The 17,265-nt window shown below is 33.9% G+C and overlaps 2 protein-coding genes across 2 annotated transcripts in view; one reads left to right on the forward strand and one right to left on the reverse strand.

Annotated features, from left to right (window-relative positions):
- The window catches only part of LOC123698401 (actin-binding Rho-activating protein-like), a 41,734-nt gene extending 39,289 nt beyond the window's left edge, over positions 1 to 2,445 (forward strand). Inside the window, exon 5 of the mRNA XM_045645010.1 lies at positions 192 to 2,445. Within this exon, the coding sequence (XP_045500966.1) occupies positions 192 to 305 (114 nt within the window). The 3' untranslated portion in view covers positions 306 to 2,445. The remainder of the gene's footprint in view (positions 1 to 191) is intronic.
- An 8,961-nt stretch (positions 2,446 to 11,406) lies between these two features.
- Positions 11,407 to 17,265, reverse strand: part of LOC123698710 (adipokinetic hormone/corazonin-related peptide receptor variant I-like) — a 53,022-nt gene continuing 47,163 nt past the window's right edge. Inside the window, exons 7-8 of the mRNA XM_045645462.1 lie at positions 16,951 to 17,009; positions 11,407 to 11,646 (exon numbers count right to left, since the gene is read on the reverse strand). Of these exons, the coding sequence (XP_045501418.1) occupies positions 11,491 to 11,646; positions 16,951 to 17,009 (215 nt within the window). The 3' untranslated portion in view covers positions 11,407 to 11,490. The remainder of the gene's footprint in view (positions 11,647 to 16,950; positions 17,010 to 17,265) is intronic.

Consider the following 17,265-nt stretch of genomic DNA (forward strand, 5'->3'; position numbering starts at 1 on the left):
TAATCGATATTCCCCGTTTTATTTTTTAAAATTTATTTCGGCCATTTTACTCATTAGGTAAAGTACCTACTTTCGATATCAGTTTAAAGTTTTTTGATATCTACAATAGTTACGGAAAAATCGCCTGTGCACACTTAACGATTACACCCTGTATAGAGAACTGTAATAAAAACATAATTTTGTTTTTTTAGAAACGTGATGACGACGTTCCCATCTTCCTCATTCAACCCATCGCGGACATCAGAGCGTACTGTGACAACAAGGCATTACAGGCGCGACGATCAGTGTCGCCCATGCCTAACTAACTTGTCTAGACGCACCTTTATAATGCACACAAGGGCCCATGTATATACCCCCTTTATAATGTAGGTACTGCAATAGATTTCAACAAAATAGGCAGTGGATTGTACGTTGATCGTGAATGTTTCACAATATTTTTACTCCACAATTCTAAGATAGTTTTACCTGTTAAACTACCTGAAATTGCAATGTAATCTTACTCTTTTGCCATATTTTGTGCCCATTGAGCCCCGAGCGGCCCGATCGGGCCACGACACAATAGATTTTCTATTGTGTCTGTGATTCCGGGGGCTGAGTTATTAGTATGTAAATTTACCGCCTATTTTGTAGGAATTCTATTAATTTATTAAAATATGATGTTTTAATATTAAAAACCGACTAATAATCTTAAAAGTGTTCAGATAAGATGATATTTGTGTATGACCCTCAAATATCATTTTATTTGTGAGTAGGTAGGTATTTTAGTTATAGTTAATTATTTTCTAGAAACGTTTATACATTTTTAGTAAATATAGAAATCAAAATGAAACAAGCTTTGTTGATAAAAGATCAAACAATCTTTTTCGTTAAATAACATTTAAAAGAGAAAGTTAATCCTTTTTGAAATACTGAAAATATAATATTTCGACATCTTTTTAAAGTAATTTTAAGTGAAGGCACTTCTAAATTATTAAAATTACATCTCAAAGTAACTTTATCTTCGACTTGACCCATTGGAATGGATAATTAAATGGTTAATTTATTAGTTTAAATGATTTATTTAGTTTAAATTTCATGGTTTAACGCCTATTATAATAAATCACAGTAATGAATACAGTTACAATCTTACTTAAGATTATGAAATGTAAGAAACAATTCAGTTATTGTAATATACTATTTCACCTAATTAATTTAAATATATTTTCTCAAAGGTGCTCATTAGAGATGACAATTGCATCAAAAATTCAACAGGAAAGTTCACTTCTAAACTCAAAGTACGTTTACATATTTACATGTTTGCGAATCTTGTGTGTAACTTTCAATATCTCATCAATGCCTCTTTCTCGCCTTATTAAGAACTTTTGTGCACTTTTATAGAGTTTGAAACAAATGTGGTGCCATCATATCGATATCTTATCGACAGCTTTGTAAACAAGTTTTACGCCTTGAATAATGTGTTATGTTTATTTTGCAGAAAAGAGAGATCATTGTAAGATATTAACAATATTAGGTACAATTTGATCTTGCAGAGGAACACCTTATGCTGCAATTACATTAAACGAGCATAGAGCTAGAGTTGTTCAGTATAAGAAAATTACATAGAATCTTTTCGAACGCTCTAAGAACAGCGAAAGAATGCTCTACGCCTGTTTACATTAAAAGAATTTGAAGTAGTTAGGGCTAGAATGAGCATTCGCTCGTTTGATGTAAATGCACCGTAACATTGAAATCAATATTTGAGTATGTTGATTAAAAAATAAACCTCAATTAACATTAAGATAATTGAAACAGATGTTTTTCATCACTCATTAGTGGGTGTATTATTTTACTTTAAATATGCCAAACGATAAATGTTGTGCCAAATTACTACTATGTGTATGTACTATGTATTTATGTGACTCTTGCGATGTTTAAACGTTGTCTAAAATAGTCACTAAGTAATAGACATATTATAATATGAAATCTGTTAATTTGTTACGAATCAATACATAATTGCAAAAGTCAAATGGTTATTGTTAATTTATTAATAAAGACAACAAAAACAAGTAAGATAACTTTTGCTAGGTATATAACTTGCACTAATCTAACTGGAAACATTATTAATAGTCTTGGGACTAAAAATTACAATTGTTTGGACGCGTCATTTCATTAAATTCCAATAAATAATAAAGGATTGTTATGAATATAAGTTTTACATATTAGGTACATGAAATTATTAGCAAGAAAGAGTCTTAATAATTTCTTATTTTTCAGAAGAAAATTAAATTTAGAAATTTACCTACGTATATTATTAATAATGTTAAACAAAGGCATACAAATAGCATAAAATAGTTTTGTTTAAGAATCTAGTCAATTAAAATAATTAGACTATTTACTATATAAGTGCAATATATGCGAGAATGTTTGTATGGTTTATGTGTAAGTAATAAAATATTAATAAGAGGATATTGTGTTTTATTATATCCCTGTCTCTGATATTTGTTTAATTAATATTTTAGTAAAGCAAGTACGCAATATTAGTAAAGAACATTAAATATATTTTTTGAAAAAAAAAGATAAAATAATTAAATTGGCTACGTTTGTGGAGTAATTTTTTATTAAATTATTCATTCTAGCCTGTTAAAGCTTACTTGATTTTTACTCGTGTAAAGTTCGTAATAAATTAATATTTTTCATAAAATAACGAAGTCTTATGAAGGAAATATTGCGGACTTATTTTTGGTTTTAGAGTGAACTAACAACATTTGAAAAATAATGGTTTTTCAAATGTTTGTCGATTTTGTGACAATTGCAAGGAAAATGGCATTTATAAATAGCGTCATGTTTTGAAAATGCCTGATCCATATCTAATACCCACATATTTACATATTTCAAATTTAGGCAAAAGCCATTTCATTTGAAATAAATTGAATAACATTATCCCACTCAATATTTACATATTATGCCACTCTTTTTCATATAAATGACAAAATAATATTATTGGTATATTGGCAGCTATATAATTTTCCCTTTTCAAACAGTCGTCAATATTTATAGCTCTCACCAGTATTCAACACGTGCCATGAGCTCCATTTTCGTAGCCATAATACGGATATAGAAGCTTCTTTTAACGAAAAAAGCTGTTTTAAAAGCATGATACGAAATTGTATCATACATTTGTGGGCTGTTTATGTTACAGTTAGAATTAATTGTCGGTCAAAACTATTTTTGACTGTAAAGATCAGTGGAAAACGTTTCACTAAGGGGATCGGTCAAAACAATTTTTAACGTTAAAAGTAGAGTTTTAATCATTAAAATATCATTTATCAATAGTTCATCTGAAATCTGACAATACGTAATTAAGATGCAAGCAAATAGTAATGTAACAATTATACTTAGACCATTTTGTGGACAAAATTGAGGCTTAGTGTGGGATCCGATTACCATTCATTCCTTTTTAGGCCAAGGTCTTGACGAAACGTTGTAAGGATAGCAATTAGCCGCATCAACTCGTTTGAGGGCAAAAGCTATGTGTTTTCGGATTATAGAAGAAATACAACGGACATATTATGCTTATTGGATTAATTAACAAGAGAGAACTATTTTATATACGTTACGTTTATCTTAAAAAATATAGATATCCTCTTATCATTTATTATTAAGTATATATAATTTTAACTTGCTGAATTTTAGAGTTTCGGTCATATAATAATATTGCCAAATATTGTAATCATTATGATAATTAAATTTAATGCACTAAATAGAAATGGATAATGATTGAATTTTTGTGAATACTTAGTTAGAAAAAATAGTAATAATTACTATATAGGTCTGTAATTTTTAACAGGTAGTGTTAAGAACACTACCTGTTAAAAATTACAGACCTATAGATATGAATATTTTTTTTTGAGTTTTAGATGGATCGTTGAAGAATATTAAAACTAAACTTGAAGAATATTAAGAATATTAAAACTAAAAAGGAGTAAAAAACGATTGATTCCAGCAGAGCATAAAAATTCCATTTGGTAAAAATAAAAAATTCATTAGCAAGATACATTACCTTATGTATAAATATGATCGATGAAACTTTCATGGTGTAATTATCCTAATTACAATGTTGGGGCATTTAAATAAAATAAAATGTGTGAGTAAAAAATTTATTTTACATCCAAAACATTATAAACTCATTTTAGGCACTAACTTACTTAGGTACATTTTTTTTTTTTTTTTTTTTTTTTTTTTTATGTTAATAGCAGGCAAACGAGCAGACGGGTCACCTGATGTTAAGTGAACATCGTCGCCCACTTGCACCCACAATACCAGGGGTATGGCGAGTGTGTTGCCGGCCTTTAAGGTGGGTGTACGCTCTTTTCTTAAAGGTCCCCAAATCGTAACTCATTGGAAACACTGCCGGCGGGAGCAGATTCCAAATTTCCGTAGCACGAGGCAAAAAGCTTCTTTTAAAGCGAACTGTTGTTGATCGCCAGCTGTCCAGATGGTATGGATGGAATTTGAGCTTGTGACGTGCTGTACGGTGGTGGAATTCAGCCGCAGGCAGTGTTCCAAACAGTTCTTCAGAGCACTCCCCATGATAAATGCGGTAGAAGACGCACAAGGAGGCGACTTCTCTACGCAGTGCTAAAGAATCAAGCCGATCGGTTAGACTTGGCTCGCCAACGAGGCGCACAGCTCTCCGTTGGATTCGGTCAAATGGAAGGAGATACTGTTGAGGTGCACCGGCCCAGAGATGGGAGCAGTATTCCATATGCGGCCTGACTTGCGCCTTATAAAGGTTAAGGCGATGGCTCGGAGTGAAATACTGCCCCGCTCTACAGAGTACACCTAATTTCTGGGAAGCTAACTTAGCTTTTCCTTCCAGATGACAAGAGAACTGCACATCACTCGTGATTTCGAGACCAAGAATTCCGATACTGGCTGTGGCTTTTAGGGGAGTACTTTGAAAAATGGGAGTCGCGATAAAGGGATTCTTCTTAGCGGTAAATGCGCAGACTTGTGTCTTATTGGGGTTAAATTGGACCAGGTTAATACGACCCCAATTCGAGACTTCATCTAAGGAAGTTTCGATTTCGGACACAAGATCGTTCCGGCACTCAATGACGCGATCCCGAGAAATATTGCTTCGGCCGGCATAAACTGCATCACACGTACTGTCATCTGCATAGCAATGAATGCTGCTAACGCGCAGCAAATCATTGATATGCAGAAGAAACAGTGTGGGAGACAGAACGCAACCTTGAGGTACACCAGCGTTCACGAGCTTGGGTTCGGAGCATGAACCGTCGACCACGACTTTCATACTACGCTCAGTGAGAAAACTGGCGACCCATCGGCAAAAGTTCTCGGGAAGCCCATAGGAAGAAAGCTTCGAAAGAAGCGCTTTGTGCCAGACCCGATCAAAGGCTTTCGCTATGTCCAAACTGACCGCCAATGCTTCACCCTTGCTCTCTATCGCCTCCGCCCAACGATGTGTTAAATATACTAGAAGATCACCAGCCGATCGTCCGTGACGGAATCCATACTGACGGTCACAGATCAGCTGGTGCTCCTCCAGATATTTCAGCAACTGGCGATTGATAATGGTTTCCATTATCTTGGAGAGCAAAGAAGTGATAGCTATGGGTCGATAATTGGACGGGTCCGAGCGATCGCCCTTTTTCGGGATCGGATGCACTAAAGCCGTCTTCCATGAGTTCGGGACAACGCCTGTAGAGTAGGAGTACCGGAAAAGTCGCGTCAGAACCGGAGCCAACTCAGGTGCGCACATCTTAAGCACAATAGGAGGAATACCGTCAGGGCCACTTGACTTATGGACGTCCAGGGAAAGGAGTGCTTTACGCACTGCTCTCTGACTAAAACGAATGTCAGGCATGGATGCTTCACATCGTGGGATGGTAGGTGGCAAGAACCCTGTGTCGTCCAACGTCGAATTAGCAGCAAAAAGAGAGCCAAGAAGGTCGGCTTTCTCTTTTGCTGTGTGGGCCAACGAGTCATTCTCCATGCGCAGAGATGGTAGGGACGGCTGACAAAAATTCCCTTGCACAGCTTTAGCGAGGGCCCAAAAGGCTCGAGTTCCAGAAGGAAGTAGGGCAAGTTTTTCGCCAAACTTAGCAATGAGACCGAGTTCAATTCTCTTTTCAATGTACGGGCGTTTGGATCACTAGATGCGAGTGCATTGGCCCAGGCCTGGAAGCAATCTTGTTTACGGCGCGATGCCGATTTGCAAGAGCGACCAAACCAAGGCTGGGACTTGCCACCCACGGGAACAACAGAGTTTGGAACAAAGAGCTCCATTCCCTGAAGCACCACATCGGCGACAGAGTCAGCACACGCACTAGGATCATTCGCGGAGAAACAAACTCGGCTCCAGGGATACGATGAGAAGAAAGTACGCATCCCATCCCAATCTGCCGACTTATAGTGCCAAACGCGGCGGTGGCCTGCACGTGGAGGCCGAGGTAAGCGCAAGATTGGCACTGAACTCCGGACTAGGCAGTGGTCGGAAGAGCCCATAGGGGCATCGACATTTACCTGGTAGCCTTCCGGGTGGGAAGTCAGCAGAAGGTCCAACAAAGAAGGCGTATGATCCTCAATGTCTGGAATTCGCGTGGGCGATGATACCAATTGCGTGAGGTTATAGGCAAGAGCGAAGTCGTGTACAGATCTACCCGCATGGTCGGTTGTTCGTGACTTGAGAAATTCGGTATGATGAGCATTGAAGTCACCAAGGACAACGATTTCTGCAGCAGGAGTCTGATTAAGCACGGTGTCAACCGATGACTGAATGTGCTCAAAGAGTCGGTCCGATTCGTCATTTCCGCTATGGGACCTATAAAGGCACGCATAGATGCGCGGGTGGTCGTCGCATTCTACACGTAGCCAAAGAATGGAAAGGTCCCTACCTTCAAGATGACCAAGGCGACGAAAGCAGATATCTTCCCGGATATATGCGCATACACCAGCGCGGGGTAAAAAATTGTGCTCCAGGCTGAAGCCAGGGTAACTAAGGTATGATGCATCAGACGGTGAAGATATCTGAGTTTCGGTTAGAAACAGTAAGGCCGGCTTCGCCGTTTCGAGATGGTAATGCACGGCGTTGATATTAGAGTGAATACCCCTGATATTGCAGAAGTTAACGCGGAGCGTGGAAAGGGGTGCGCAGGTCTTTCTGCTCTTTTTGCCTGGTAGGGAAGTAACGAGCGGTATTTTGCCCTCCCCAGAATACGTAGGGCGGCCTGAACAAGATTGCTCAGGGAGGGATTCTCCAGCATCAAAAGAGCTGGTACCCTCCTGGGGTAAATTTCTGTTTAAAACCGCTGCCATGATGCTTAAAGGGAGGGGGGGGGGGGGATGGGCTTCCGGATACCTCACTTACCTAATGCGAAACGCAAATTTATGCTTCACGCCGGTTTCCTGTGAGGTAGTGGTCCTGCCCCGGACGAACTACAGCCCGTTCGTGCTACATACAGAGACTGTATGCAGCTGTAGTTCTACCACTCTAAACTAATCGCCAGAGCCTCGTTTGTAGACCAGCAGGGTGCACCACGAGCAGGTGAGGTTGGCTTTGGCCAAAAGGTGTTATATGGCCATGACACCCCAATTTTGTGGTACATTTCAATTTTCAATCGTATACATACATCACAACAATTTATACATCTATTTATTACATTTTTTTAAATATCAACAACACACATTGAATCTTTTAACTCTCTATACTTACATTAAACATCATCTTGACTGAGTTTCATTCACAACAAAATAATATTTATATAATACTAGCTTTCCTCCCGCGGCTTCGCCCGCTTTTTCAAATAAAACCCAGGATTTCCGGGATAAAACCTATCCTATGTCCTTTCTCGAGTATCAAAATATCTCTATACCAAATTTCATGCAAATTGGTTCAGTAGTTAAGGCGTGATTGAGTAACAGACAGACAGACAGAGTTACTTTCGCATTTATAATATTAGTATGGACTAGCGGTCCATCCCGGCTTACGTTACGGCGGTACATGTTTACGTTTTCTCTCCATTAAAACCATCCTCGTACTTCGAGGAAAATAAAGAAAAGAATTAACGAAATCGATTCAGCCGTTCTCAAAATTTGCGCTTAGCAACAAAGTTTAGCGTTTCATTTAAATTATAGAATATAGAAAATGATATAATATTATTCTATCCAAATTATTACTATGGCTTAGACGATATGAGTTTCATGAGCAATTGAAACCATTATAATATTATTTTCTTAAGTATTACATTTTTAATTAACTTAAGTCTAATAAACTTTACAAAATTATCACAATTAAGTAACATCAATATTAACATTTTATTAAAGAACTAGCTGTGCCCGCGACTTCGTCCGCGTGGAATAGCGACTGCATAGTATTTACTACTTTACATACAATTATTATTTAGTAAACACGTACTACCATAAACAATTCAAAGAGTTGTTATGAGAATTTATTACTAATCTAAGCTAAAAAACTTACTTTCCGGAAATCCGGGGCATTCTCCGGGGATATCCGAAAATGCCTGTAAAATATCTGGAAAATCCCCCGGAAAATGTGTGAAAATGTCCGGGAAATACCCGGAAAATGTCCGGAAAATATTCGGAAAATGCGTGAAAATGCCCGGAAAATCCCCGGAAAATATTCGGAAAATGCGTGAAAATGCCCGGAAAATGCGTGAAAATGTCCGGAAAAAGCGTGGAAAATGCCTGGAAAATTCCCGGAAAATGTCAGGGAAATGTCTGGAAAATGCCTGGGAAATGAGAAATATATGGAAAATATCCGGAAAATGCATGAAAATGTCCGGAAAATATCCGTAAAATACCTGGGAGATGCCCGGAAAATACCCGGAAAATGCGTGAAAATGTTCGGAAAAAGCGTGGAAAATGCATGGAAAAATCTAGAAAATATCCGGAAAATGCGTGAAAATGTCCGGAAAAGGCGTGGAAAATGCCTGGAAAATCCCCGGAAAATGCCCGGAAAATTTCCGGAAATTATCCGGAAAATGCGTGAAAATGTCCGGAAATAGCGTGGAAAATGCCACTTCAAATTTGCGAAGTAATTAAAGCAGACAACCAAAAAAAGAAAAAGAAAGCTAAAATCTTTCATAATATTAAATGTTATAGTATAGGCCATAGGGGATATTCATATTTCATAATATGTACTTAATGTATGGGAGGGTTTAAAGATAATTTTTTTTATATTTTTCGATTTATTAAAAAAAATGATTACGGCCATTTTACTCATTAGGTTAAGTACTTTCGATATCAGTTTAAAGTTTTTTGTTATCTGTAATACTTACAAAAAAAAATCGCCTGTGCACACTTAACGATTACACCCTGTATATGAATGCCTTAGCAAATGTTCGCCGTGATTATTTAAATGATCATAATTTTTTTATTAATGAAACAATTGACATGAAATAAACACTAAATGACAAAAAAAAAATTAACTACAGTTTTGGGTTCGGGATCAATTTAACACATAGATAATATCTTCCCAAGGTACTAAATTTTAATAAAAAAGTTGTTTTTGTTATTTATATCTAAAAAGGAGCTTTTTTAATAGACAGAAATAAACATTAAATTTTTATAAGTTTTATGGACGCTGAATGTAATGCAAATGGGCAAATATTAAAAGTAAAATTAGGTTTTTAAAATAAATAAATGAAATAACTACCGTGTTAATCCATTTGGTATGATTGTAAATATTTTACTTGGTGTGGTACGTATATTAAATTGATAAATAATATGTACTCTGATCCCAGTACGATCTGTACCGCGATAGCCATAACGATAATAAAACAATCAGATAACAGTACCTAAAGCACGAATAAAAATCATACTTGTACAGTAGTTCTGAGCGCAATATTTACGTTTCAAAATAACATTTTTTTATGGTACTAAAACGTAGGTAGATTCTCACGCACGCACGCTGATACGTGGTTGGCTGCCCCTTCTCTCATTCCCGAAAAATATCCTATAAAATTACCCAAGATTCTTCCAATGATTGTACCATACGTTGGACATAAACTTTAGTCAACAATTGACCACGCGCAAGGATACTAATTTCTACTACATCCTCACGCAAATCGTCAATTTTTATGAACATTGAATCTGTAAATAAAAAAAATCAAAAGATAACTTTACCTAATTTTATTAAAAAGCTACTAACAAATAAAATTCTATCAAGAACTAAAGTGACCTTTGGGCGTTTAATAGTCTTGTAAAAGTTATACATAAAAATAAAATTTCATCATTTTCTTATTTTGTCATAACTTCAATTCTAATTAAAAACATGAGTCTAATTATATAATTAAAAAGAATAAATATAAATGCTACAACTTACCTTTTGTGGGAACGCAAGAAGGAATTTTAAAAATGTCACCAATGAACACAATCTACTATTAGTTATTACCAATATTAACTGTTAATGGTGTCTTGTTTGACATCAAATAATAAACATCTACCCTCACTTGTAAAATTTTATTTAGTATATTCACATAAAATATAAGCACCTGAAGTGGACTCTGGGAAGACATGGGTTAAAAAGTTAAATAAATAAGTACAAATAAAAAACCCCACCAACATCATAATATTTAATTTTAAATTATAAATTTGCAAGAAGCGTTAAATATGTAAATTGATTTGATTTTAATGAAGTCTCATAGATGGCGCTGTTTCAAATTTGTCTTTATACTACTAAGATTCATTAAACTGTTTCTCTGCAAAAATTACGTAAATGACGTAGTTTTTATAGTGTAAAGTTAGATAATAGCGTGGCTTACCCAAAAACAACATGAGTCTTTAGATTGTACGCTGTGTAATACACGGAATACGTAAGAAAAATAAAGGTTCACAGCTCCTCCCCCGGAGGTGATAGCATGATAATATAAGCCTCACCTGACCTGTTAGTAATATTCATGCAAAATTTGAAGTCAATCTATGCAGTACTTTTCGAGATTAGCTCGGACAAATATACAGACAAACAGACAAACAGACAAACAGACAAACCGACAAACAGACAAACAGACAAAAATTCTTAAAACTATATTTTTGTCTTCTATATCGATTATAGATCATGGATTATGTATTCTTTTAAAAAAATATTCAATGTACAGTTTTGACTTTCCTACGATTTTATTATATGTATAGATTTTATTCTTTCCGAACCAACTTCTTTCGTAATATCATTTGGCACATACATCTATTTATATTTACATTTTTACAACAATAAAATTGTTTATATTTATTTAGCGTTCTTTTCTCTAATAAGAACAAAAATAGAGTAGGTACAATATCATCAAGAAGACTTTGTACAAACACATCCGAAAAAGTAGACCTTTTTGAAATGGTTGTTTAATACGTAATTCGGTGAATAAGTTTTAACCAAGGATTGAAAAATCAGCCCTAAGTAAAATACAAACAAATGTCTAAGAGCATTTGAAAAAATAATAATATACACGTTTATGTAATTCTCCAACAAAGTAATTACTTAGCAATCCGAGTCTGCAAAGTGAATATTTCGTACGCTTTCGTCTTGTACTCCTCAAACTGTCGTTCACTCCAACACGGGAGGGGCTCCGTACTCCCGCTCGGTACCACTAGGGAGGTCTCTTGGTACCCAACGTACCGGGACTTTATGTTCTGAAAGAGAAGTGGTAATTAGTATGTGAAGTAAAGGTTATACATACATATTTAACTGACTTCAAAAAAATGATGAGGTTCTCAATTGGGCCGGTATTTTTTGGTAAATATTATTTGATAACATATTTATCAAAGATTAAAAATATTACTATTAATACGCAAATATTTTCAGTTATCTTTGCTTTACATTAATATCATAAAAACTTTGTTTCATAATATCTTTGTTAATATTATAATACGTAGTAATCTAGAGCAACCAATGGTTGTTGTGATGGAAACAAAAGAAGAATCAATCAGCCAGTGAATTTGATTGATTGTACGGATCTAAACGTCTCTCATAATATAATATATTGTTGAATAAATTATCGAACAATATGGGTTTGAATTACGTTGATTAATAGTGCATGTTTGTGATTTAATTAAGTAGGATTCACAACACGCTGTGCAATGTACATACCTATCTACTATTATTAAAATTAAACCAACTTCACACAGCATCAAGCCTAGCACATATTTTAATCTTCATAATTATTGTACAAAATATGATAGAAACCATATAATGAGCCAAAATTTTAATTAAGTCGCAAAATTGTTACCTGCTAACCAATTATGTGTGTGTACAGTATTTTATAAAATCTTAGTATTTGCTTCTTTTTATCTATAATATTTTTATTTACTTTAGTTTAGAAACCAATATTTTCAAATCTTAATAAAACCAAACTTGTGTTTAGAAATCTTGTTTATTGATTTTTTTTTTGTATTGTATTTTAAGATTATGTTATTAAATATGAAATCATGGTAATTTTTTTACTCTACATCCCTTTTTTAATATCGAAAGAGTCGCTTCTACTTAACACCCCCCCGAACTGTTCCCGCTACCGCTGTTTCTCAAACACATTACTCATTCGCACAGTCTTCAATGTCATTGATTAATCTAACCATCTCAAACATGGCAGCCACAACAAGGCAACTATTACAATAATTATTCACAGAAGAAGGTCAATGAATCTGGGTGTAGATTGAGTGTAGACTTGTTTGACTAATCCTAGTATAAAGACTATAAAGTACTCCCTAGATGGTTAGGGGCTGTCCATTAATCACGTGAGGCTCGAAAGGGGGGGGGGGGAGGGGTCCATCAAAACATCACGAAATATCACAAGGGGGAGGGGGGGTAAAGTAATATATCACGTGTATTTATTTTTCGACAAGCGCGCGATACTCAACCGAAAAGCGGCGTTAGATGTATTTATTTTTAGTCAAACGCGTACAACTTTTTCGCATATCTTACATTATTTATATGCCATTCAAAAACAAACTGCAATCTTTCTGTCTACCTCTGAACGTTTATTATAATAGTAGTCTTTAATTTACTATAATAAAATTAGATGATAGATACTTATACCAGTATTTTTTTATAAATAAAAAATTGATTCTTTACACACAATATATAGCCAAATCATCGATCTAAAGGATTATTCATGCCTGACACCACGTTAATGCAGGGTGTGCTGCAATATCTTTTCTATCGACTTATGATTTTTTTCATATGCCATATAAATAAATATTTTACACCCTTACACGTGTTACAAATATTACTAGAAATCGACTATCGCCTGTGAAGTTTTCCGTACTGAAACATTTTACAGTTGGATAAACTCCTTCGAGATTTGCTAACAAGGTCGACATGTTATCAGATTTTAAACTTTGTATATGTTTTTAAATTTAATAATTTAATTTACTTCAAAAAACGAGATGTTTTACTGTATTTTTTTATGGTCACCGATTTTCACTCAACCAATAAAAACCATACTTTAATGTTTAGGACTTTACCAATACGGACATACACAAAAAAGTGTTAAAACGATACAAATGTCGGAATACGGAAATAAAACAGAACAATCACCTCGGATGAGACATATTTGAGTTTCACGACACTAACGAACAGCGTGTAGATAATAATTTATGCGTAAATTTTAGAACTTTACTTATGTAGGTACTTCAAGTCTAACTAAAGCAATGTTACCACATCCAATTCAACCCATGTCGAATAAGAAGCTCGCATGTTAATCGGTGTTAAATTAAAAAATAGGTTATTATGATTCAAAAATGCTTCTAGAAGAAGTCTTAATTGAATAAATAAATGTTTGAGTTTGAGTTTTTAAGTTTTGGATAAATTTCATTTGAATAACTTAAAAATATTTGAAAATATTTAAATAATGGCAAAAGCCTGATTATAAAGATTATAAACCATAATACCCGGTAGCCTTGTGATGGTATTGCTACCGTTAAGTGAAAGTCACTGGTCACTGTTTCCAATCTTGTGATTAATTATTTTCTATTTCATCTTATATTTAAAAATTCCTTGTTGTTGTGATAAATATATTTTATTACACGACTACACGTGTATTCGCGCAGGAAAATAATACAGGCTATTATTCTTATGTCACTGAATTTACCATCACTAATTAAATAAGTAAATTATGAGGGAAATTCTAGGAATTTATTTTGTAATATTGTTTTTATAATAGAATGAAATATTATGAGATAAAAAGAGTCTTTGTAAAGATAGACCGAATTATTATACAGCCTAATATTGAAACGTGTACAGTAGAGATGTTGATAGTAATACATATAAGACTAGTGTGAACGTTTGTGCATTTCAGTCGTGTATCGAACATTGCTTGATAATATTAATAGCTGCGCCCCGCGGTTTCAACCGCGTGGCTCCGCTCTTGTTGGTCTTAGCGAGAAGATAATATATTATAGCCTTCCTCGATAAATGGACTATCTAAAAAAAAATCGTATTGGACCAAACAAACAAACTTTTCAGCTTTATAATATTAGTATAGATTTACTATTATTATATTAAATAACTATATAATAGCTAGGCGTAAGTTTAATTTAATTTTACTAACGACCATTATTTGCATTCGTCCATTTGGGCTAGAAATTTCCTTTCCCAGTTTAAATGGTGAAAGTTCTCTCTAACTGGCTTTGTTTGCATTTTAGACGTAGCGACTGCAAAGTATGAAGTCTGATGAACTACCCTTATATTTCAGTTAAATTAACTTTTCCTATTTCAATTCAAATCATGCGCCGTAGCACAAAAATAGTATCAAAATATATAATATATAATTATCATAATATGTGTCATAGGTGTATTTAAATATATGTTTTCAAAAGGTAGTCTGTCTTACATAAAACATCCTTCATTCATACAACTTACTGGTTTTCTTTAAATCCTTTTTATTTTCTAATCAAGATGAATAAATTTTAGTATTTTAATTTCATAAAATATATATTTAAGGGTGAATTCATATTATGTTTCTCTATCTAAGTACTTCTATATAAAGCTACTTGTGCAAGATTACTTCAGAAAACAATCCCATAATCCTAAGCCTTAACTAGCAAAGCTTTATTTTAAAATAACTTGGTAAGAAATAACCCGAAAATTGTTTCACAATTTATCCCAAACCTTTTTGCACAAGGTATTAATTTTAGGCTGTTACGCGTCATCCGATACTCAATAAAAATTTGATGGATTGTCTTTATTTATATGAGGGAGTTTCACGTTGCCATTTTTTATAAAATACTACGAAAAGCTGTTTTATGTAAGGCTGTTGCTAATCTTGACTTTTACCACCTTTTACGCCATATAATATAAGTTGTTTATGCATTCCTTAATTAAACACTTAGGTAAAGACAAGATACATGAAGAATAGGTATTTTTATTATTTTTTTATTTATGTATGTAAAAATTCTTAATCGTATAATTTTCTAAACTAGGATAGTCTAGTATTGTAACAATTTTCTAAAATTGTAGAAATTACATCGGCGAGGTTAAATTGTAGCATCATTATATAATGATGAATGTTATTTTATTACATTTTGTCAAACAACTTTCCCAGAAAACTAAGCAAGAAAAATATAAAAAGGTCATCTTTGCTAGCATTAGGTTACATTTCTTTTTAACCGACTTCAAAAAAAGGAGGAGGTTATCAATTCGGCCGGTATATTTTTTTTTTTTTTTTTTTTTTTATGTATGTACACCGATTACTCCGAGGTTTCTGAACCGATTTACGTGATTCTTTTTTTGTTCGATGCGGGATGGTGTCGAATTGGTCCCATAAAAATTTTATTCGGCTAGGCCTAGTAGTTTTTATTTTATGAGCATTTTTGTCTGTACTCGATGACTTAATTTCAATGTAGCAAGTAACTTTGATTCACTTCCCGGTAACCGATTGAGCTGAAATTTTGTATACGAATGTAAATTGGATAGCGATGAAACATTATCATGACATGGAGCTGATCTTATGATGGAATCGGAAGGTGGCCATAGGAACTCAGTAATATATTGACTCAACTTTATCGAGTTTGGACTCGTTTGATTCGTGTTGAAAAATACACTAAAAAGTATTAAATAAAAATAACTGCGTTAAAAACAACCGACTTCAAAAACGGAAAAGTAAGAAATAAAAAAGATTTGATATTATTAATTACTACATATTATTTTTATGTGCTATTTATTAAATAGGTTTGAAGTCGGTGCCAAACACTAAGCACGCCCATGCACCGACATCAAACCTTTTTAGTAAATAGCACATAAAAATAATATGTAGTAATTAATAATATCAAATCTTTTTTATTTCTTACTTTTCCGTTTTTGAAGTCGGTTGTTTTTAACGCAGTTATTTTTATTATAAGTCAGAAATTCGGCAATCACGCTATTTCAGATCCAATTTAGTCAAAAAGGTTCTATAATGTAGCTCATCTTTATATTCCTTATATAACGCACATACTAAAATCTCTAGGGAACATTTACACTACATCAAAAAAGAAGGAGAAGAAGGTAAATTTCACTTGAGGTTTTTTCGTACACCTTTTATTCCTTCACCTAGACAAAAAAACTTTCACATTTCGCAAAGGAATCTGTAAATCCCTTTTGGACAACAATTTCATTAGACCTCAAAAATCTACTTATTCAAGCGAATAGACGTTTATTGCTTATTGAAACTTGCGTGTAACATGAAATTGTGAAACTTTTCGGCTGAAGTTGAATGGAATATTTGATGAATATTGGAGAATATTTAATATCAAATACTACTACGTATAGGAAATGAACGGGAAAATATTTTATATAAAAGAAAAATTATTTATAATCAATTTGTACTAAATAATATGATATTACTATTAAAGGAAATTTAGTTTATCACAATTACTTAAGAGTTGAACTTTTAATGTGACCTTCACAAATCTATTAAATCTGATACTTTTAAAATAATCCCCTTTATTATTTATACTTACATTATTGGTTTGAACGACAGCCTGTTGTTTGCCAATATATTTGCCTGGCTCCATTATTCCTGTACGGACAAAGAAATTGTATTATTTCAACGGCAAAAAACGTAATTTAAGGATAAATTTGTTAATGGATATTTGTTGGTTTTAGCAGATACACGTGGCGTTTTCTAAAGAAAATAGTATAGGATAGTATAGGACATTATTACACAAATCGACCTGTCCCACAGTAAGCTCAATTAAGGCTTGTGTTGTGGGTACTAGGCGACGATAAATATAATATTTAATAAATACATATATAGATAATAACACCCAGACCCA

This window comes from Colias croceus, chromosome 16, assembly GCF_905220415.1.
Source record: "Colias croceus chromosome 16, ilColCroc2.1".
NCBI classification, from domain to species: domain Eukaryota; kingdom Metazoa; phylum Arthropoda; class Insecta; order Lepidoptera; family Pieridae; genus Colias; species Colias croceus.